The sequence below is a fragment of the Cupressus sempervirens genome, chromosome 5 (assembly GCF_028749045.1).
Source record: "Cupressus sempervirens isolate cs-2001-9-10 chromosome 5, ASM2874904v1, whole genome shotgun sequence".
Lineage (NCBI taxonomy): Eukaryota > Viridiplantae > Streptophyta > Pinopsida > Cupressales > Cupressaceae > Cupressus > Cupressus sempervirens.
In genome coordinates this window covers 786,431,009-786,454,380 of record NC_143122.1, presented here as the reverse complement: position 1 = coordinate 786,454,380, position 23,372 = coordinate 786,431,009, and the positions used below count along the sequence as shown (strand labels likewise).

The window sequence follows — 23,372 nt, the reverse complement described above, 5'->3', positions numbered from 1 at the left end:
ATATGGTGTTAGAGCACTAGGTTCAACATTGGACCTGGACTCATCCACAAATAGTAGAAAAAAAACTGACATGGGCATTTTTTTGGAATGTTTTCCAAGATGCCCATCATTATTCACACCAAAAACAAGAGTGTTTGTGACCCAAGCAAGGTACAATTTTGTTGTACATGATTAATTTTGAAATACTTATATTTGCATTTCACCGTACTTTTCAAAAGATGAGAATAATAAAGCAATCAAGATTAAAATAAAATTGTCACAGATATTAACAGTAGCTTTGTTTCCTTCAGAATGGGAGATCATCAAGACGATGTGTCTAGCAATGATGATGCAAACCTAGGATTGGCTAGAAGATCTTGAGAATAAACTCAAGACCATAGAGGGGTCAAAAAACAAGGAAGCAAAATTTAGAAACCAAAGCAAACACTGCCACCTCACCCACTCAAACAGAGAAGAATGAGAAATGGAGCACTCTCACCACACCGAATCCCATAAGGGAAGACATTTTGACCATGAGATTCACAGCATGGGGGGAATCATGATTGATGACGTGAAAAAGGTCAAACCGCCCCAATTTGACGGAGTAGCCTCCAGGAATGCGACAACAGCTTGGCTAACAATGATGGAGAAGTACTTTGAAATCCGGGACTACACTAAGGTGCAGAAGGCAATATGGGGATCTTACCAATTGACGAGGGAGGTCGTTGGTTGGTGAGAGAGCAAGAAAGCAGAGTTAAGAATAACCAGAACGTTGGTTACCTGGACACGATTTGTTGAGCTCTTTGGGCAGAGGTGGCTACCACAGTTTTTCTATGAACAGAAGATGGCTAAATTCTAGGAGCTTAGGCAAGGGGACAAATCTGTGCACGAGTGCACCAAAAAATTTAACAGGATGTTGAAGTATATCCCCGAGTTGTAGGACAATGAGACTTACCAATTTAGAAAATACATCATAGGACTCAACAACAGAATAGGAGGACCCATGGATGTGCTCTACCCAACTCTACTGCAGAGGCATACGAGAGAGCGGTCCGACAAGAGCTAAAAATTAAAAAGGGATAATTCAATCAAGGATAAAAATCGAGGGAAGGAAAGATGGAGTCGAAATCAATAATTCCACAAACACAAAATAGAGGATGCAGAAGTAGATCCGGTTGACAAGGAGGGCAAGGGAAATGCTTATAAGAACCAGGATAACAAAAAGGAATCGGTGGGTGGCAAAAAGACTTTTTCTCCAACACCCAAGATGGGAGAGAAAATGGGGCCTCCTGGCGGATGTTTTACGTGTGGAGGCAAACATTACGCCAACTAGTGCCCCAAAAGGAACCAGAATGCCCCAACACCAAAAAACCCACTTCCAAGCTAACAGAATGCATTTCAGCAAAGGATTCACATGGCAGTGAATGACAGACAAGCAGATTTTCAAGTGGCACCAATAGAAGTGACAGGTACACTTTATGGAAACTCATTTTCCATTCTTATAGATATTGGAGCTACAAAAATTTCATTAGTCCTAAAACCTTAGGTCGATTTCCAAAATGGGTTGGGTTTATGGGGAAACCCTAGACCGTGGAATATGCAAACCAGTCCAAAGCTCAAGTAGATCAATGCTTGTTCGAGGCTAAGTTGGAACTTCTAGGGATTTCTACTGAAGTCAAATTGTATGTAGAACCCTTAGGCTCATACGACATTATTCTAGGGATCAAATGGTTGTGGCATCACAAGACTCAGGTGGATTGTTTTATGAAGAGGGTGCAATATTTTGATAACTAGGGTAACCCCGTAGTCATTCAAGGAGTTAAGTGAGATGTAAAACTCCAACAACTTTCAGCATCTCAACTCAAGCGAAGTGAAAAGAAGGGGTGCCAATTATTCATGGTCAAAGTGGAAGAGATGGTAGAACACATTGATGACAATCATTCAAAAAAATACATAATCTTTGACATGGGAAATGCGACAAATCAGGAGCAAAGGGACACATTCGAGAAGTGCCCCTATCTGAAAGATTTCAAAGATGTTTTCCCTGAAGATTTACTAGGGATGCCGCCAAAACAGGTATTTGACTTCTCTATTGACCTAATTCTCGAAGTTGAACCTATATCGAAGGCACTCTATAGAATGACTACAATGGAGTTAGTAGAGCTTAAGGAACAACTTCAGGAGTTACAAGATAAAGGTTTGGGCACTCTATAGAATGACTACAGTGGAGTTAGTAGAGCTTAAAGAACAACTTCAGGAGTTACTAGATAAAGGTTTGATCGGACCCAACATTTCACCCTAGGGAACACCATTAATCTTTGTTAAGAAGAAATACAAAACATTAAGACTCTGCATTAGTTACCGAATGCTTAATAAGGTTACCGCAAGGAATAAGTACACTTTACCTTGAATTGATGACCTCTTTGATCAAATGCGTGGAGCCACAGTCTTCTCCAAAATAGATTTGTGATCAGGGGACCATTAGTTGAGATTGAAAGATGAAGACATCCATAAAACATCGTTCAGAACTCGTTATGGTCGATACGAGTTTATTGTTCTCCCTTTTGGATTGACTAATGCACCAGCTACATTTATGAACCTGATGAATAACATTTTCCATGATTGCTTGGACAAGTTTGTTTTGGTATTTCTCGATGACATACTTATCTATTCAAGGGACAAGGAAGAACACCTACAACATCTGCACTTTGTCCTACAACATCCGCGAGAGCATAAGCTCTATGGAAAGTTATCAAAATGTGCATTCTTCCAACAAGAGATCCAATACCTTGGTCATATAATCTCTAGAGATAGAATAGTCATCGACCCTGCCAAGATTAAGGCTATAGCAGAATGGCCAACACCTAAGAATGTTTAGGAGGTCAGGAGTTTTATGGGCTTAGTTGATTACTACCACAAATTTGTCGTTACTTTCCCATGAATTTCCTTTCCGATTACTTCCCTTCAATGGAAGGGTAAGAGTTAAGAGGTTTGAATGGACAAGCAAATGTCAACAAGCATTTGAATTACTCAAGGAAAAACTAACGACTGCTCTGATTTTAAAGGTGCCAGACCCTAAAGGACATTTCTTGGTGGTTACAAATGCATTGGGTGATGTTCTTGGTGCAATACTCATGCAGGATGGGCATTTTATAGCATGAGTCACAAAAACTCAAAAATTATGAGGTCAATTATACACCTCATGATATAGAACTAGCTGCCATAGTTCATGCACTACAAAAATGGAGACATTATCTAATGGCAAAAACTTGACTTAAGATCAGACCATCAAGGATTGAAGTATATCTTTACACAACCAAATTTGAATGCACGGCAAAAGTGGTGGCTAGAACTGATCTCGGATTACAATTTTGAAATTAGTTATATTAAAGGAAAGGAAAACAAGGTAGCTGACGCCTTGAGCCGAAGGCATCATGTGTCCGCCATGACATTCATTCAATCAAATTTCAAACAACAAATTTAGCTGGTTATGGCAGGGATAAGTATTACCACCAAGTTAAAAGAGCACTACAAGAGAACCCTCAAGACCACCATTTTGATGGACACTCAGGTTTCAAGGGCATGTATATATTCCCGACTTTCCAAGACTAAGGAATCTAGTCATTCGGGAAGTTCATACGTCACCATACTACCCTGAGACAGATGGGCAAATAGAAGGGTAAATCAGATTTTGGAAGATTTGCTTAGAATGTATTGCATGGATCAGCAAAAGAAGCGGGAGGAATATTTGTTGCTTGTGGAATTTTCCTACAACAACACTTATCAATCATCGATCAAGATGGCTCCTTTCAAGGCACTCTATGGTAGAAAGTGCAGAACTCCTATCAACTAGCACAAGCTGGAAAATACGATTGTGCTTGGTCCAAAAATGCTATAAAAAATGGAAGGGCAGGTCAAATTGATTTGGCAAAGGTTGGCAAAAGCTACCGATCGACAGAAAAGTTATATCGATGCCAAATGAATGCCCCGTCACTTCATGGTCAGAGAGAAGGTGCTATTAAGAGTTAAACCTCAGAAAAGCACTATAACTTTTGGTAAATCATCCAAGTTAGCTCCAAGATACATTCGTCCTTCTGAAATCCTGTAAGTAATCGACGCAGTCGCATACAAAATTGCTCGACCTCCAACTTTGTTCGAGATGCACAATGTTTTTCATGTTTCTTATCTCAAAAAGTATGTTTAAGACTTTTCTCATATGATTGGTTGGGATTCCTTGCAGATTCGAGACCCCAAGGTGGTGATGGTTGAGCCCGTCAAGGTGCTCGAGGCAGGTAGGCCACGCCTACGTAATAAAGAGGTTAAATAGTGTAAGGTCCAGTGAGACCAATATTCGGATTCCAAAGACCGTACCACATGGGAAGATTACGATGAGATCCATCAATAATTTCCACGTTGTTTTAATGTATTTAATCAGATAGTTTAGAAAGAACATGAATTATATATATATATATAATTTTTGGTTTTACATGTCATCGAGGACGATGACTCGTAAGGGGGAGAGTATGTCACACCCATTTTATTTGACACTTCTATGCTTACGCCTTTATAAATGAATGAGCTAAATGGTTTTGCTAACAATGGTATTGTTGCCCTTAATGGTTTTTCTTACAATGGTATTGTTTCCCTAAATGGTTTTTGCTTACAATGGTATTGTTGCCCTAAATGATTTTTTCTACAATCATATAGTGGTATAGTTTTGTGCCCTAGGCAGTATATGTGGCCTAATCATGTTTTTGCAAATTGTGCCCTAGGTGGATTCCGGTTTCAAAATGTATCATCTCTCTAACTCAAAACTCATAATTTGCTTAAGAAAATTTATAACTTAAATTGGATCGAAGAAGTCTCTTGGTTATCATGTAGTGTAAATTGATGATTGTTAGCAAGAATGCTCATAGATATAATAGTGATATTATATATATATATATATATATATATGAATACATATCCCTTTTATAACTTGATAGCAAGGTTTAACCATCTAATCGTAATGGATGCAGGAAGAACATGACGCGGATCCGAAGGAGGAGGTATCACCGGGAAAGGGGATGTGGGATGATCAAGTGCAAAACTTGGAAGCTATAAGACCTGACAATCACACCTAGATGGCCAAGTGACCAACACCTAAAGGAGTCAACATTTTATTATCTCGTTCAATGACTTTTATTAACTCAAACAAATCTCGATCATAAAGACATTCCAACCCTTATTAATTGGTAATTTATTGAATGACAGGGCCTTGATATTAATAAATGTTAAATATACATCTTATATAATCACCTTAATTCAAAAGAGAAGGGACGTATTATAATTTTAAGTAAAATATAATTAATTTAGTCATTTTCAACTTGCTAAGGACCCCTTCTCTATAATTGAGCTAGTTGGGGATTATTCTCCATTAAATTACAAATATATTTCCCCTTCCACGTTATGGAAAAAACTCCCTTAAGGTGCAGAAATACGCTTTCTTAATTTATTTTTCTTGACCTTGCTCTTTTATAACAAGAGCCTTTGAGACCATTCTCGGGATGACAAGGAAAATTTTAGAAAAAATTGAAGATTATTCCTCACCCAAACGATTGGAGATATTGACACAATTACCTCGTGAAACAATGGTAGAGATTTAGGGATGTCGCTCATGAGAAGGTGGTCGAGTTAGGGTGTGGAAGGCTGGAGACAGATATATTTCTCCAAAAATTGTTATTTACCAACACACACGAGCAAGGAGAAGGAAGGAGTAACGAATTCTTGAAACCAGAACTCAATGAGCATAAGCACTCGGGGTTTGAACTAGGAATGTCAACCAGTTTTCATTATTGCAGACCCACTCGTCACCACCGTTGGGATATACTCTCTGCCAGGGAAGTGATTCGATGACCTATACTTGAATGCTTGATTTGGGTTGCAAGAATTCTTTTCTTTTCTCATTACTTGGAACCAAAGGAGCTCAATCTTGCTGAGAGTTGCTTAGTGATCGTGCCTAATTTCTCATGCTTTAAGAAACTAAACTGTAGACAATTTCGTTCTAAAGTTCATTTCTTTTGTTCACATCTTCTTCATTGAATAGGAAATCACATAGATATTTATTAGCTAAGGAAAATACGCTTCTCTTCTTGCCTTTCTGCAGAAACCATGAAACTACTACCTTCAAAGGGGTTAAAGAGGAACAAGAAATTATTTCTGTGAATATAACTGAATAATAGACCCTCCAAGATCTTGCAGATAGGAGTTAGGCAAAACTCAAAGTAGCCGAAATGCTTCCAATTGCTCTAGAATTACCGTAGGAAGCTTATTCAAGTTAACAAGAAATTGGCATTTAAATTAAAGTCTTCCATCAATGGAGAATCAAACCAAAAAGTTGAAAACAAGGTTGGTAATTCTATAAATGTTCAAGAATGACAGGATAAGTTAGGAGAGGAAGAGTCCTTGCACTTCTTAAATTAACTGGATTTGAATCAGTTCTGTTAAGCGGGTCAGCCAATCAAAATTACTTGTGAGAACTTAACTGTAAAACGTGCCATTTCTACTTACCTGTGTTAGCAGACAAAGGGATATGATACAATCATCTTGTGATTAATCCTACCAAATAACAGGAGTTTTGATCTCAAAATAGAACTCTTTATGTAATGACTTAACCCAAGGGCTTACGAATGTAACACATGAATAGTACAAACTCTTGACGCAAACTTTATCATATTTTCCTAAACGGGTCATCCTCTAAGACAGACAAATCACCCAATGTATTCAAAATTGAGTAAAACAAAATCTATTCAAGAACAAGGGTAAACTACCCCAAACCTTTGATCATTTGGGAAGGTGAGAAGTTGACTCCAGTAAAGTTTTTTTTTTAAATCCTTGGCCAAGGTAGAACCAATTGGATGTCAAAATAGAGCTCTTAATTACATCCTTGACAGAGGTCATACTAGATAGTCACGATGTAAGTATCTCTACCACCACATTCCCAGGAAGTTGTTTGATCATCAATCATCCCTCGTAGAGGGCTATGTTGGAATGAGTATATGGGAAACAAGATACTAAGAGGGGGGGTGAATCAGGATCTTAAACTTTTGACTTCAAAACCAATTTCATAATTTCATTCCTAATTCATCTCATATATTAGATCTAACATTAAAACTATAATGCTGAAATATAAATGAAATACACATGACATCCATAAAGAGTTCAACACATAACACAATGATTTTGGTAACCCAGAAACACTTCAAGATGAAGGTAAAACTGGGTTGGGGATGAAACCCACAAATCTTCATTGTTGCAACAATAAAGTTAACCTATTAAGGTTACAATGTTTGATCATAAGATATGATCTACCCTATGAAAGGTTTCTTAAAAGCTTAAGACATTATTACGTCTCACCTTGTTAAAGGATTTTACACTCACAATGAAGTAAGGACTCTCTTAGGAGGTTTACATAGATCTGTTAAGATCACTCTATCAAGAGACTCGGGGAGTTGAGATCACATATGGCCGATGTTGGAATAAGGTTGTCTTATGAGGGATACCGAGGCGAAGATACCAACAGGCTAAGCAAGGGTTTAGCATGGGTTGAACAGGGGTAAAGCTTGGAACTCGAGGATGCATGCATGAAGCAGCAAAGGATTAGAACCAAGGTGGTTCAGCATGCGCTTTTATTCCGTAGGAGTATACGTTTAGGCAGTGGAGTGTGTGGGCACTTGATGAAGATTGGAGGTAAGGCGTAGTCTAGGTGAACAAAAATGGCTAGACCAAATGGGGAGTCGGAAGTAGTGATCACCAGTGTCACGCACGGTTGGAGATTCTGAGGAAGAAGGCTTAACTTGAGCTAAATCCAGCCTCCTTACAATTGGATGAAACCCACAAATCTTCATTGTTGCAACAATAAATTTAACCTATTAAGATTACAATGTTTGATCATAAGATATGATCTACTGTGTGAAAGGTTTGCCCTGTTAAAAGCTTAAGAGACTATTAGGTCTCACCTTGTTAAAGGATTTTACACTCACAATGAAGTAAGAACTCTGTTAGGAGGTTTCTATAGATTTGTTAAGATCACTCTGTTAAGAGACTTAACCTGTCTCAATTAACAATAATTGATTCAGTACCTGACCCTCGGTTTGCTCTGCTAGCTGATCTTGGGTCTCCTCTTTGCTATATCTCTGATCTGATAACTCTATTCAGTCCTTCACTGCTCTAATTGCTCTCTGTCTGCTCTATCTTTGAAACTTCGTTTTACTCCTTCACATGCGCATACTCCTACGCATCTCAACAGCCACTGATTCTAGGGTTAGAATCCTCCTTAAATAGATGTTCTGTGAAGTTTCTAGATCTTGTCTATGGCTTACACTTCATCATCTTTTGCCATTTATATCCCATTTTCTAATTGGTTGAATTGTACGCCTTGGGATCATTACCTTTTGTAATGATGCATAATCAACTTTTTAGTTGGCTCTACAAATATTAAATATCATAAAAAAGTTGGCCAAAATGGTTTACATATGTGTTTGTGCCATTACAAACTTATATATCAAAATTGAACTACTCGGCACTTGAATGCTCTGACACTCGGTTATGTATAAGCCTTCATGCTATTACTTGGCTTCTATATACCTCTGTGCTCAGCTCTTGATAACTTGTCAATATGCTCGGTCTCAACTATATTGCTCAGCTCGTTCATCTGCTTGGTCTTTATTGAATACTCGGCAATCACTGTCCTGCTTAGTATTAGCATTGTATGCTCGGCCTTTATTAGATAACTCGGTCGCAATGATGACCTTGTAATTTTGCCTAGTGAATGACTAAGTATTTTAACACTAATAGACAACAAAGCGTAGAGATCAACAGGTTGGGTCTACTTGGATCTCAAGCAGACTAGGGATCGATATCGATCCATGGTTGGGTGGTTAAACACCCTGATGATGCCTTTTCCCCCCAAACAATGATTCTAGCTAGAGACTTAGTGCCATGCCCAGGCCACATCTACTCTATCAGATCAACCCTTGTGCACGTTATGTGGGTTCTCTGTTTCCAGTTAGCTGCATGTTATTTTCAGATTATTCCAGAAAAGAAGTGTGTAATTAAATTAGTTGTATTTTGTTAAATTGAAATGGCAATTGAATTCTATCCTGTTCATAAATGTAAATTTGAAATGTTAGATTACATCAGATGTTTGATTCTGGTTAGAATAGATTTGGCATAGTAATTATTATACCTTATATTCCTTTTAAAAAAATCATTACTTGTCCTGCTGTTCATTTCCATAGTAAACGTAAACAAGTCAGTTCATCTTAAACAATTAGAAAACTTAGTAAAACTTCTGTTATCAACTTTAAGCTTGTTACAGTTTTTAACGTTTCCTTTATGTTGTTTTTCTTTTGCCCTTTTATTCGAGTTCTACTCTTATCGTATTTCACTGCAATTTTTTATTGGTGCAATCCGTGATTGGAGAGACCTCAAAGAGATCAATCTGACAATGCAGCTAGAGTAAACACAACATAAACAACAAGAATATGAAGAGAATCGAGTGAAATCAGCATTTGTTCACAGAAAATTTAATGTACAAAGGTTTGGCAATTGGCCTTCTTACATGCCAAGCTCATAGATGCCTGCTTTCTTACAGTCTTCAATCAGAGACCTTAGATCCAATTCCAAAGATATCTATCCTCTAATCATGGACTCACTCATTAACTACTACTTTAAGAGATACATCTTGTTACAATATATAGGCATCAGGACATGCAGGTCGGTCTTAAAATCCGAAACATTCCCCAATAACAAAAAATTGTATCACGACAAATAGGTCCAGTCCCAATTTATAAGGAACGAGTGACATAACATGTTTGAAAGCTTGTGGTCCCAGATTTAGGTCCTCCAATGATTCAAGAACATTTCCAAATGTGCCACCAAAGATTCACAATTGTAGATTTACATTGCAATATCGAAATCCACCAATAGTCATGAAAGGGGGTAAGGATATGCTACCCGAGAGAGAACGAATGACAACCCGAATAACAAAAAGGCAAACGAGCTATAAACCTAGGAATAAGAACCATACTAGGTCGAGATCATACTCCAACATCCCAAATGCTGACTCGAACAAAACCATGGATCGCTGACAATCAACAGAATGGAAAAACTAACAAAACTAGAAAAAATTAAACACAATATTTTTGGTTGATGCAAAATTGCTCCAAACCAAAGATACTCCTACATCAGATGGTATCCCATGGTTATGTGACAGTCAGCTCCAAAATACATTTGTTTCTTTATGATCTATTCCTTGTTTTCACCAGAAAATGCAAATACCTGCTTTTGGCATTCTAAAACATTCTCCATTAATATTGCAATCTATACTGGAGTGCTTGGGACAGGTTCAGTAACTTCAGCTTGCCCATGTTCCTTTAAGACATTTTCCTTGTTTGTCACCTGGGTAAAGAACACTCCTCTCTGTTGCATTCAGACACACTCTCTAAGTCTAAATAGGTTGGAGTCTTTATTGTATAATTTGAGGCAGATTCAACAACTTCAACATGTCCCCCTGTTTTCACCAAAAGTATTGGGGTCTTTGCTTAAAAGCTTCGGCATGTCCATGTTCCTTTAATAGCCGTTTCATCAGATAATGTAACTGCCTGTATTTTGGGTTCAGATACATACTCCATAAAGATAGGTATTTTCTCTGGATTACCATGGACTATGGAATCTTGGACAGGTTCAATAACTTCAGTATGCCATGTTCATTTTGGACATCATCCTTCTTGTTACCATTCAAGGCACACTGCTGTTTGCTGTATCAGAAACACTCTACAACATGCTCCATATCCAGCACCAATATTTCCATTTCCTTTTAAGATTTGTTCCTCGTTTTCACTAGGAAATGAACCTTGCCTTTGTTGCATTCAAAAAATGTTCATCAAATAGACTGGGATATTTTTTGTATTATTTTGGACAGATTCAATAGTTTCAATGTGTTCATGTTCTCTAAGGCTTGTTCCTTGTTTATGATAAAAAATGCAGGCTCCTGTTTATTGGGATCAGAAACACTCTCCAAAAGGATTGGGGTCTCCATTTATGGATGCAAATAACTCATAAATAAATCAAGCACAAAAGAGAAAATGAAAGTGACGGACAATTTTCACAAAAAAAAAACACAGAGAAGATGAAAAGTGACAAAGAACAATTTTCACAAAACAAAAACACAAAAGAGAAAATGAAAAGTGACAAAGAACAATTTTCACAAAACAAAAACTGTAATAGTAGTACCCTAGCAGGATTTTACTGAATTCTTCGGGATGATGGACTCTAACAGTTTTAACATATTCATTTTCCTTTAAGGCTTGTTCCTTTCTTTTGCTGTTAAATCAACACGCTTGTTTTGTGGGTTTCAAAACAATGTCCCACAGGGCTGTGGTTTATACCTCAAAGAAAGGGAATATATAAGGACCAAGGATAACAATTTAACAAGAAGGCTTTTAGAAAGAAAATCATGTTAGAAGAGTATGTTGGAATCATTTACCGTTGCACCAAAAGCTCGAACTATCAATGCCTGATACGAATGCCAGATTTAACCCGATCCAAGTAGGTGCTGACCACTGAGTCAATAACAATTTCCCCCTCAACACTGATTGAGCCTTCACCACCCATTGAAGAGAGACTCAAACCCATGACCTAAGGTCCTGATAGCAATTGTTGGAAACTTGCACCAAAAGCTCGAACTATCAATGCCTGATACAAATGTCAGATTTAACCCGATCCATGGGAGGTGGTTAAGCCATGTCACAAATCTCCAAGAAGGTGCTGACCACCAAGTCAACAACAGAGTACCCTGGTGGCCTTCATCATCATGGGATCAGTTTTTGCAAAAGTTACAACAGAGGTATTAATGGTAGTATCATTGTATCATATTTTCAGAATTTGTTTCAATGGCTGATACATAACACTCTTCTTTTAAGGATTGTTCTTTGTTTTTATCTGTTTGAGAGATTCAGAAATATCATCCAGAAGAATTGGGTTGGATAGGAAAAAGGAATTTTTGGGACAATAATTTAACAAAAATTCAGAATATATGTGATGAAGAGAAAAAGCAGAAACGTCATAAAATTAAAAAAAGAGAATATCAGGTACACTTCATGTTCTAATAATGTTTAAGTGAAAACAGAGAAGCTCATGTTTTTAACAGAGATGATGGAATGTATTCTATAGCTTCATCAAATACCTCTGCCTTGCCCCTTGATTTTATAATTGAATCCACGCTTCTGTTTGTTGGTATCAAAAACAATGCCAGAGAAGATTGGGTTCTACTGAAAGGAAATATCAAAAGTTAATGTTTTCAATCAGTTAGTTAATTTTATTTTAACTGATATTAGAACGCACACAGGAGATGGCAAAGCATATTACAGATAATCCTTGTGGTCTTATGAGATAATAAATAGATAAAACACTTCAACACAATACTACAGGAATATTATAGCAAACAAACAGAGCTTTCTAGAGAGCATCTTTGTAGACTTTATGGCAGCAAACTATTTCATCATAGATTCACATTATTTTACCTGGTTGCTAAGAGCAATTGACTCATCAGCTTTGAAATATTCCTTTCGCTTTGGAGCTAGTTCCCTGTTTTCATTGATATGTCCACCCTCTTGATTGTCATTTTCAGAAACAATGTCTGACAAGGTTGGGGCCTACACGAAAGGCATGTGCAGACCAAATAGTTAATAGAACAGTTTAAATTTGTGCGCAGAAGCACAACACTTTAGAAAGTATCCTTGTATCCTATGAGATTATGTTTTAACAACACAAGTAATACTCATACGTGTTTCTAGAATTTGATTCAATTGATCTATCGCATTCCTCTTCCTTGATCCTTATATAAAGTCAAACATACTCCTATTTGTTGGGTTCAGAAACATAATTCACTAATATTTAGTGTAAAGAAAAGAAGATATTAGGCCATCAATATAAATGATTTTATAAACAAATTTGTAATAAAACAGAGGAGCTTGCAGAGCAGTTTTATGCAAAGAAAATATGTTACTGCTTATGGTTGTACCAGATTCCTGGAGATGAATTCAACAGCATTGGCACACCTTTCTTCGTCAACAGGTTGTTCTTTGCTTGCGTTATAATATCCACAGCCACATTCCTATTTGTTGGATTATATTACATATATGGTTAGTAATACAATTAAATGTTTAAATTTCTAACAAAAATGATAAAGGGAACAATTAGGATGGAAAGCATGTGAGAATATCATCGCAGTCTTTATATAATGTGAAATAAGTATTTTGAGAATAGTAATTGAGATGCCAATGGTTATACCCTATTCCAGGAATTTGATGGGTCCATAAACACTCTGCAAAAGTTTTAAGGTCTGTAAAACAAGGGCATTGAGAATGTACTCTTTTGAGATAAAACTTATGCATGCTGACAGAAGAATGTGGAATTAACAAGAAGTCACAATCAGAAATGAGATAAAATTAATAGAAAGAATGTGAGAAGAAAGATGTATTTTTTTTCATAAGTTATTAAAAAAATTAAAAATTAAAAATTAAAGCAAGTCAATGGGATTGTAAAGGATTTGGAAGGGGAGAAAATGACTGATAAGCCTAAAGTTTCTTCAATTAAAGTTCAATTGTCATGGAAGAGTGGCCATTGAGTCTTCAATAAAACAAAATGACCTGAACTACTGCTGTTTACCCACAAAGCATTGAATAATGTGCCAACAGCTATACAAAACATCCTGACAATTCAATCTGAGCAACCAAATCTAGTTGTGCCTCTAAAATAAAAATAAAGGTCTGCATGAGTTCCTCCAAACAAGCAGAGTGCACAATATATTACAGTTTACAACTAATACAATGTTGGAACCCATTGACTAGAAACCTTGTTAAAATGTCTAAAAATCAAAGGTCTGAATTCTCTACAAAAGCTTAGTCATCAAATTGTAATACATAGTATCAAAAGGCTCCAAGTTACAAGTTGGCAGGAAAAACAATAGAGCAGAATTTAACCGCCAAGAGCAGATGCTCCCTAAACATTGACAAAGAGGATCTTGCAAACACAGAATTTAATGACTGACAAAGCCAACCTTCAAAAACAATGCAGTTCATTAACAAAGGAAAAACGAATTTTATCTGAAAGTCCATGACTATTCTCCAGACTCTGAATCACCTAACTCAAAAAAAGGACTAGGGTAACCCTGATCAATTTGTGCCTCTATAATTTACGACAATTCCTAAAACAATTGAAATACACAAGAATATTACAATTTGCAACTCATAAAACGGAGAACCTCATTAAGCTAGAAACCTTGCTAAAAAATCTTACAAATCAAAGGTGTAATTGTCTAGCCATACTAAGTAATCAAATCGCAATCCAGGGTATCAGAATGTTCTAAATTACAAGTGAGCAGAATTAGAACAAAAAATCAGTTATGGTAGGACATAGCTAGAAACAAATAAAATAAATATTTCTTCAGAAAATGCAAGATTGAAGTCAGGAATTAAGAAACAATCATGATAAATCTAGTCAAGTAAATTTTTTATTCATTAAATCAGGAATTTCATGATGGATCTAGTTGAGTTAGGTTTTACTCAAATCTACAACAGCTATCTTCAAAGGAAATCAGAACCAAGCAGAATAAGATGCTGACTAAAGGTACAGAATTTTAATCAGCAAAGAAGATACTCCCCCATTGATATTTTGGGAAAATTATTTGACAAATCAACTTCAGAATACATGTAAATGATGAGGAGAGAAAGTAGAAATGCCATAAAACAGAAATAGCAGGTACACTTTATGAACTAATAATTTCAAAGTGAAAACAGAGAAGCTCGTGTTTTTGCCAGAGTCCAGGGCATGGATTCTATAGCTTCATCATATACCTCTTCCTTTGAAAATTGCCCATTGTCTTTGTAATTGGATCCACAGTTCTGTTTGTTGGGATCAGAAACAACGCACGAGAAGATTAGGGCACTCTTAAAACAACAAATCCAAAGTTAGTGTTTTCAATCTTTTTTCTTATTTATTTTAACTGATTTTAGAAAGTACACTGGAGAAAGCAGAGGCTATTGACAGAGAAACTTTGTGGTCTTATGAGATAAATAAATTGATCAAACACTTCAACACAATACTACAGGAAAATTATAACAAAGAAACAGAGCCTTCTAGAGAGCATCCTTGTAGACTTTACGACAGAAAATTATTTCATCGTAGGTTCACATGGTTTTACCAGGTTCCTGGGGATAATCAATTCATCAGCTTTGAAATATTCCTTTCCCCTTGAAGCTTGTTCCCTTTTTTCATTGTTATGTCCACACTCTTCTTTGTCATGTTCAGAAACAATGCCTGACAAGAATGGGGTCTACAGTAAAAGAACAGAATAAAAAATTAATACAACACTTTATAAATATATTGAATTTGTGAGGGAGTGCCAGTGAGATTTTTTTAAGTAACAACACAAGGATTGTTATTGTTTCTAGAATTTCCTCTTTTTAGATGTCAAACACACTCCTATTTGTTGGATTCAGAAACATAAACCAAAAATCTATAAGTGTGCAGAAAGGAGCACATATTTAAGCTTTTAATGTAAATGATTTAATAAACAAACTTTAAATATTACAAATAAAAGATAAGAGTACAATCACAATTGTCACTAAACAGCAGAGCTTGTAGAGTATTCTTATGCAAAGATAATACATTATTGCTTATGGTTGTACCGTTTTCCTGGAGATAGGTTCAACAGCATTGGCATGTCACTCTTCCATTAAGACTTGTTCCTCATTTCCACCATTAACTCCATACATCACTTCATGGGTAGAAATGATTCTAGACAGGGGTGGGGTCTAGATAAAAAAGGCATATGAAGAGTTAATAATTGAAAAATACTGCAAATTTCCAATATAATGACCTAAACTAATGCAGATCTGTTTACACACAAAGCACTGAATAATGTACCAACAGCTAAACAAAAAGTCAGGACAATTCAATTGAAGCAACCAAATCTAGTTGTCCCTCTATGGTTGGCAAATAGAATGCGTTAAATATTATAATTTACAACTCATACAATGTTGGACCACATTGAACTAGAAGCCTTTGTCAAAATGCCTTTAAAAGCTAAGCCATAAAATTGTAATCCAGAGTATCAAAGGTTTCCAAGTTACAAATGGGAAAGTTAAAAAAAAATACAGCACAATTTAGGAGGATACTCCCCAAACAATGACAGGATTTTCCCCAAACAGAATCTAATGATTGACAAATAGAACTTTCAAAAAGCAATGATGTTAGTCAACAAAGAAAAAACAAATTTAATCTAAACGTTCGACTATTCACCAGATTTAATCAGTCACCTAACTCAAAAAACAAGATAACCCAGATTTAGCCATGCCTCTAATTTACAAGAATTCCTACAAACAAGTGGAATACACAAAATATTACAATTTACAACTCATACAATAAAGGACCTAATTGAACTACAAACCTTGTTAAAAAGCCTCAAAATCAAATGTCCAAATATTCTACATAAACTAAGTTATCAAATCATAATCTAGGGTATCAGAAGGTTTCAAGTTACATGGGAGCAAAATTAAAGCCAAAAATGATTATGGTAGGTGATAGATAGATACAAATAAAAGAAGCATTTCTTCAGCAAAAGCAAGGATTAAATCAGAAATCAAGAAAATTAAACGGCACATAGACATGATCAGTTACGTATGATAACTATGTTTAAAGGAACAGGATAACATACCAGGCAATGAAACTTGTAAACCCGGGTGGAAGTTCCCATCGTAAATGTGTCACTCGTAGAGCTACAGCAAGATTGGGAGTGACTCTCTGTCCACTAACACATGTCCCATGTACTGCAAGCAAAAACAAAATCAGAACACATTTTCCAACATTATAACAATGAATTCAATTATCCGTGCCTATATCGTATGAGTTTTTAATTTTGAGTTGATAAGACTCGTGGCTTAAATGCTCCTCAAGAATATTACCTAGTTCCAGAGTCAAATATTGGTTATGCTGGGGATTTGTCTTATCGTAAGAGTATCACCCTACAGTTATCAGTATTCGATTGCCAAAACCTAGTCCAACGCAGCTTTTAGAGGCAAAGGGGGCAAATGAACCGGAATTACACTAATTCCTAGCCCAAGAAAGAATAGTTCCAATTTCCACCGACTCTAACCCCACAGAAGGGATCGCCCTATCTAATCATGGTTCATATGGGAATACCAGTAAATTCTCGTTAATCCTATGTTAAAAGCCTATTTAATCAAAATTGAATTCCGTCACCCTGTATTGTTTACTTTATTCAGAGCCAATGATTCCAGCTAAGAGAAATTCCTATCAAATAAAATGCCCTATTAGCGATTCAGGGTATTTAGGAATACAGCTCAGGAGCAATCTAATCACATTTATTAATTAAAATTTCATTTCCTTTCATAACCGACGATAAATCCTTGAGGACGAGCTCCTGAGATGACTTCTGAAGTTGGATTTCCAAATGCGATACGCCGATGATGGGATGGTCCAGAACAATATCACAAGCGGGAATTCTAGTACATTCTTTTCAATCCTATTTTAAAACCCTATTCAATTATATTGAACTCTGTCGCTCTGCATTGTTTAAATTTATTCAGAGCCGAAGATGCCCAATAATAAAATGTTAATGTACAAGCTTCAGAAAATCCAGGTTCAGAGCTAGGAGAAATTCCTTTCGAATCAAATACCCCATTAGCAATTCTGAGTATCTGGGCATTCATCTCAGGAGCGGTCTATTCATATTTATAAATTGGAATTTCATTTCCTTTCTCACCTGAGGATAAATCCGTGAGGACGAGCTCCAAAACACTTGTGGCGCAAAGGGCTGGCTAGAGCAGGCAGAATAGGAGCCGAGTTGTTATTTGAAAATTCGAATTCGTACATGACCGTTGGCTTACATGTAATTTATAGGCTGGATTAACAATAACGGGATTCTTCTGAGATTGAATGCTGCCAGTTTCATCCGCGTCAACGTCAGAAGAATCCCGTTGCTGTTAATCCGAGTGAACGTCAACTTGTTGAGTACGAGGAATATGCTAGGGTTTAAACATGAATTGTGTGATAAGTAGGAGATAATACATATAATTTATAGGCTGGATTAACAATAACGGGATTCTTCTGAGATTGAATGCTGCCAGTTTCATCCGCGTCAATGTCAGAAGAATCCCGTTGCTGTTAGTCCGAATCCCACTCTGCTCACCTTACTCCGTCAGCGAACGTCAACTTGTTGAGTACGAGGAATATGCTAGGGTTTAAACATGAATTGTGTGCTTACATTTTTATTTTTTATTTTTTTTAATGAATAGTCCCTTTTTTATTAATTAAATATTAATTGTGCTTATATTTTTAAAATTAACAATTTGAAAGAACATATCAGACAAAATCCAAACGAGCTTTCGCTCTGCTAGGGTTTCTTGCTTCATGCAAACTTTCAGTTTTCTTGTGTACGACTCTTCGTTTGAGCTTTCCTCCTGTAGGCACCACTTGTGAAACCGCAATTACTGCGGGAGCTTTTAGGTTAGGATATAATGGCTCCGACCAGTGGTGAACCTGTTGTTTCTGGTTCTCTCGCTGCTGCTTTGGACTGCCATGGTGTCGCCTCAGAACAAACGTTCCTGATCCCAGATGCCCCTTTTGTGGTCAACCTGAGTCCTTTTTGCATATTTTCTGATTTTGTAAGCGTGCTCAAAATTATTGGCACTGGATTCATGATTTTTTCAAGCCTTTTAGGCCCAAATCATTTTCATGGCACATGATCCTGTTGGGTGATTCCCCCAGAATTCCTCCAAAATTCACTTAGACTTGGCATACCTTTAAGATGGAAATTTTGTTTTCTCTGTGGAAAGATAGGAATGTTGTTCTGTTCACTCATAGCTTTTTGGATGTTAACATTGCTATGTACACTATGCATTTGTAACAATGTGGTTATGCAAATCCAGGTGCAAGCTAATAAAGTTGCCCTAGAAGTTGCTCACTTACAGGAATTGTTAAATCATTGGGGCAATGCTCCTTGTACCATTGTCAGAGTTCCTTCGGATGCCTCGATTGATGTCTCTACGCCTCGTGGCCATCATTCTCGCCGCTAGTCCTCAGGCCACCACTCGCACAGTCGTGCTCCCAAGCTTCCCACCACCGCTCTCTCAGTGGTGGTGATGGCGGATGGAGGCGTCGCTCTGCTTCCCCACCCCGCAGTGGTTCTAGTTGGTCCCCGGCTCCGCCTCCTGGGCCTCGGCGGGCGCATTCTAGGAAATTTCCTCGCCTAGCTTTGGCGATTTCTCCTTTGTGGCCAGAGGTTAAGGAAGCGGAGGCTGTCCCTAATCTTGCTGCTGTTGATGACGGCTGGACTGTTCCTAGTCTGCCCCTCAATCCCACTGATACGTGGGGATTTCCTGATAAAGATGATCCTCCTCCTTCGGCTGGCACTGCCTTGGCAGCCTGAGGTGGTTTATTCTTTTTTTTTTTAATGAATAGTTGTTGTTTCCTGCTGAGGCCGTGTTGTTAAGTCCGACTTCGGTCGTGTGAACTCTTTCGCGGGGTGGTCTTGTATCCCCTGGCCCCTTTTTCGTGAATTGTATTCATAGTATATTTTATTCATAGAAAAGGACTATTCATCAAAAAATTAACAATTTTGTTTCAAATGAGATTTAATTGTTTAAAGCTATATGCACTAGGAGTCATTATGTATGCAAGGTTATATGACTCTTAATTAAAAAAATATTCAATTATAAATTTGATGTGTCTTTTGAGTTCACTCACATTTTTCACTTTTGCATTAGGAAAGGGAGGTCGCTTAATTCTCTCACCTCCCATATGTGTCTATTATCGACTATGTACATGTCTTCTTTTGGACATATTGCTAAACATTGTGGAACCCTAAAAACCAAAGTTTCATCGCATTTAAGCTTTTCATTTAGCATCATCGTCTTCCCCCAAAGTTGGGTCTACAATTATTCGACTTTCGCCAATGCCTCTAACTAGGTAATACTTGTACATCATCAATTATGAAATCTACTTCATTATATTGCAATTTGCTTTCTTTATTTATCATCTTTGTTTATGATCTTGATGGTTTAGGAATTCATTAGATTGTGAAATGATTATCTCAATGATGTCAAGGATTTCATTTCATTGTAAAATGATTATCTTAATGTCTTTGAGGGTTTCATTAAAATAGTTTTTTTTAACTTATAATATGTGAATATGGATTTTATTTTTATATTAAATGAATATCTTCATAGCATTAAGGGCTACATTAAAATGATGAAATGTACTCTTTCATACCTTCAATTTGTTTTGTTTTTTGACATTTGTGTCCATGGCATTGAAGGTTCTTCTTCAATGATTTCATTATGCTCTAAAATGAATTTATATATGTCTTTGACAATGTCATTATCTCAAAGTCATTGAGGGTTTCTTTTGACTATAAAATGATTATTTCAATGGTGTCAAGGATTTCCTATTAAAAAAAATCATTTAATTAATTATGTCATCTACATGTTTATTATGTTGCCAAATGATTATCTCAATATCATCAAGGATTATATTTGACTCTGAAATGATTATCTCAATGTTAGCAAGAGTTTGATTTTACTTAAATTATTTTTAAAATGAAAAGCAATTCATTGTAATCATAAGTTGTAGCAAAACAAAATTTCAAAAATTGTCTATTACAAAATATGCATAGCTCATTTCATACCATTAAAAGAATTAATTTCCATATAACAAACGTAGCATTATTTGGTAAATCCAAATTTCCTTCATTACATGACAAGTTAAATTAGACAAAGGAGTGATAATAATTATTATTATTATTATTTGGTCGTAAAATGGAAGTGCTTTAACAAGATTGTAGACCTCCACTTTACAACACTAAGCCATTCAAATACAACTGTGAGGGAAAGAGGGAAGTTTCCAAATATGATTCTCCATGAAATCAAAATTAGATTAGCTAGAACCCAAAGGAAGAAGGGCGCCAATGCCAAATTTGATTTATAAATGAGAATGCAATACAAGGAAATACACTCTTTGGCCCGTAGGATAATGTGTGTGCCAAATTGAACCAATTACACAAATAATGTAGATCTAGATGTTAAGTGTATATAATCAGCCCAATTAAGATATAGATCTAAGATATGGATATGAAAGGAAATAAAATATAAAAGACTTACCTTGAAATGCATAGAGGAAGATGTGTTCCAACCTTGAAAGTCACATAACCAAGCTTGTCTTTGAATATTTGACAGTGAATTCTCAAATGAAACGACAAAAGGAACAAAACCCAAAAATTGTTCGTCTGGAAAAGACGAAAGGACTAGGTCGACCTGGAGAAGGATTGGGTTGACTCGGAAGGATTGATTCTTGCAAGTTGACGTAGTTTGACAACAATGTAACAAAATCAAACCAACTTCTCCAGAAAGCTTTCGAGCAATTATTTCCATATCTGCATGCGAAATTTTGTTATCTTGCCTGCACACATAAAAACTTGGTTATGGGGTTTTGATGGGGGGAGAGCTTTCCTTGGTCAAGTCCTAGATTGAGGAATCAACCTTGAATGTAAATGTATGTAAAGAAAACAAGGTAAATGTAAGTATTCACCTTGCTTGTAACAACCCTTGTCAATAAGGGTTTTTCCTTGTATATTGTAGATCTTGAATTTTGTGTGAAGGATGTAGGATATCTCCACAATTGCAATGGGTCTACCATAACCACATCATGGAGCCATGGATGTAAATGTGCATCAATGAAGCTGATGAATTCTGCAATGTAGATCTCCTCTTTTGATGGCCAACAAAATGCTAGATCTTGAAGAAGAGATGCTAACAAAAGATCCTTGAATGACAAGATTTTTTGTTGATTGATGGAGATATAAACATGATTAACAAGATATTAAGAGAGGGGTGAATCAGAATCTTTAACACTTTTCACTTTTCACCAATTCATTCACATCTATCAATAACTTGTGCATGTAAAACTTGTAATGATAACTTATTGTAACATATAAACCTAATCAATCACATGCATGAAAATAAAACACATAACACAATATTTGTTACCCAGAAACCCTCCAAGGTGAAAGTAAAATTGGGGTGGGGATGACACCCACAAATCTTCACTACTGCAATAATAAAGTTAACCAATTAAGGTTACAATGCTTGATCATAAGATATTATCTACCCTATGAGGAGTCTGCCCTGTTAAAGGCTTAAGAGACTATTAGGTCTTACCTTGTTAGAGGATTTAACACTTACAACAAAGTAAGGACTCTGTTAGGAGATTTACAAAGATCTATTAAGAGATTTTCCCTGATTCAAGTCGTTTAAAACTGATTTAGTACCTAACTCTTGATTTGGTCTGTAAGTTGATTTTGAGTCTTCTCCTTGCTAACTAATCCTCTCTGATATTACTTTTCTTTCCCTTTCACTTCACTGCTTATGAATAGGTTGCTCTATTAGATGATAAGAAAACCCTTCACTGACTTCTGATCTATTCTCAATCCTTCACTATATAATGCTCCATGTTTGCACATATACTCTTCTCATCTCCCTCTCTTTCACTTATGATAATTTGCACAATCTAGGGTAAGATCATTGCTATTTAAAGAGTTCTGTAAAGAGTTTTCTAGATGATTCCATGTTTCGCCTCTTCATCTTGATCGTTAAACACACAACATAGGGATATGTGATCCATGCCATGTAGATGTTCTGTAACAACCTCTACATGTATTAAATGTTTTGTGACAACCTCTACAAACTTTAAATGTTCCTTCCAAGTTGGCCTCATAATCATTTTTCCTCAAACTCTATTCCATTCCTAACATTTATGTAAACTCTACATTGCTTGGTTGTTACAATTTCCTGATGCTCAACATTGTCTTTGCTTGGCCTCTATTACCCTTCTGATGCTCGACACACGCTATGTAGCTCAACACTTGTATACTTGGAATTTTCTTAGTCGTTGATGAGCTCAACTCATATAGAAATTACTTGGTGACCATACACTTACTCAGCTCCTATAGAGCTAAATACATACTTTCTTAGGTACATGACTCGACCTATACATAGTAGCTCGGTCATAGTGATGAGCGTTTGACTCTGCCTTGTAAATGACTAAGTGGTTTACACTAATAGACAACAATGGTTAGAGATACCAAGAATTCCTTGAGTGCTCGATGATTTTTGAATGCTCGATGTGAAAATGAAGCCCTCGAGCCTTCTTATATATGAGTTTTTGGGCAAAAAAACAATACAAGCTGACTGTAAAGCACAATAAAACTAATTAAACCCCTTGAGGCCTTTCATGCCCTAAGGCCCAAAATTACTAGGGACCAAGTCAACCTGGGT

At 36.5% G+C, this 23,372-nt stretch overlaps 1 protein-coding gene across 1 annotated transcript in view; it reads right to left on the bottom strand.

The window, feature by feature from the left end:
- The window catches only part of LOC149558286 (FHA domain-containing protein PS1-like), a 73,806-nt gene extending 55,779 nt beyond the window's left edge, over window positions 1–18,027 (bottom strand). The window contains exons 1-6 of the mRNA XM_089786115.1: window positions 17,807–18,027; window positions 16,739–16,850; window positions 15,224–15,355; window positions 14,877–14,924; window positions 13,043–13,135; window positions 12,543–12,674 (exon numbers count right to left, since the gene is read on the bottom strand). Of these exons, the coding sequence (XP_089642241.1) occupies window positions 12,543–12,674; window positions 13,043–13,135; window positions 14,877–14,924; window positions 15,224–15,355; window positions 16,739–16,777 (444 nt within the window). The 5' untranslated portion in view covers window positions 16,778–16,850; window positions 17,807–18,027. The remainder of the gene's footprint in view (window positions 1–12,542; window positions 12,675–13,042; window positions 13,136–14,876; window positions 14,925–15,223; window positions 15,356–16,738; window positions 16,851–17,806) is intronic.
- Window positions 18,028–23,372: the final 5,345 nt, after the last annotated feature.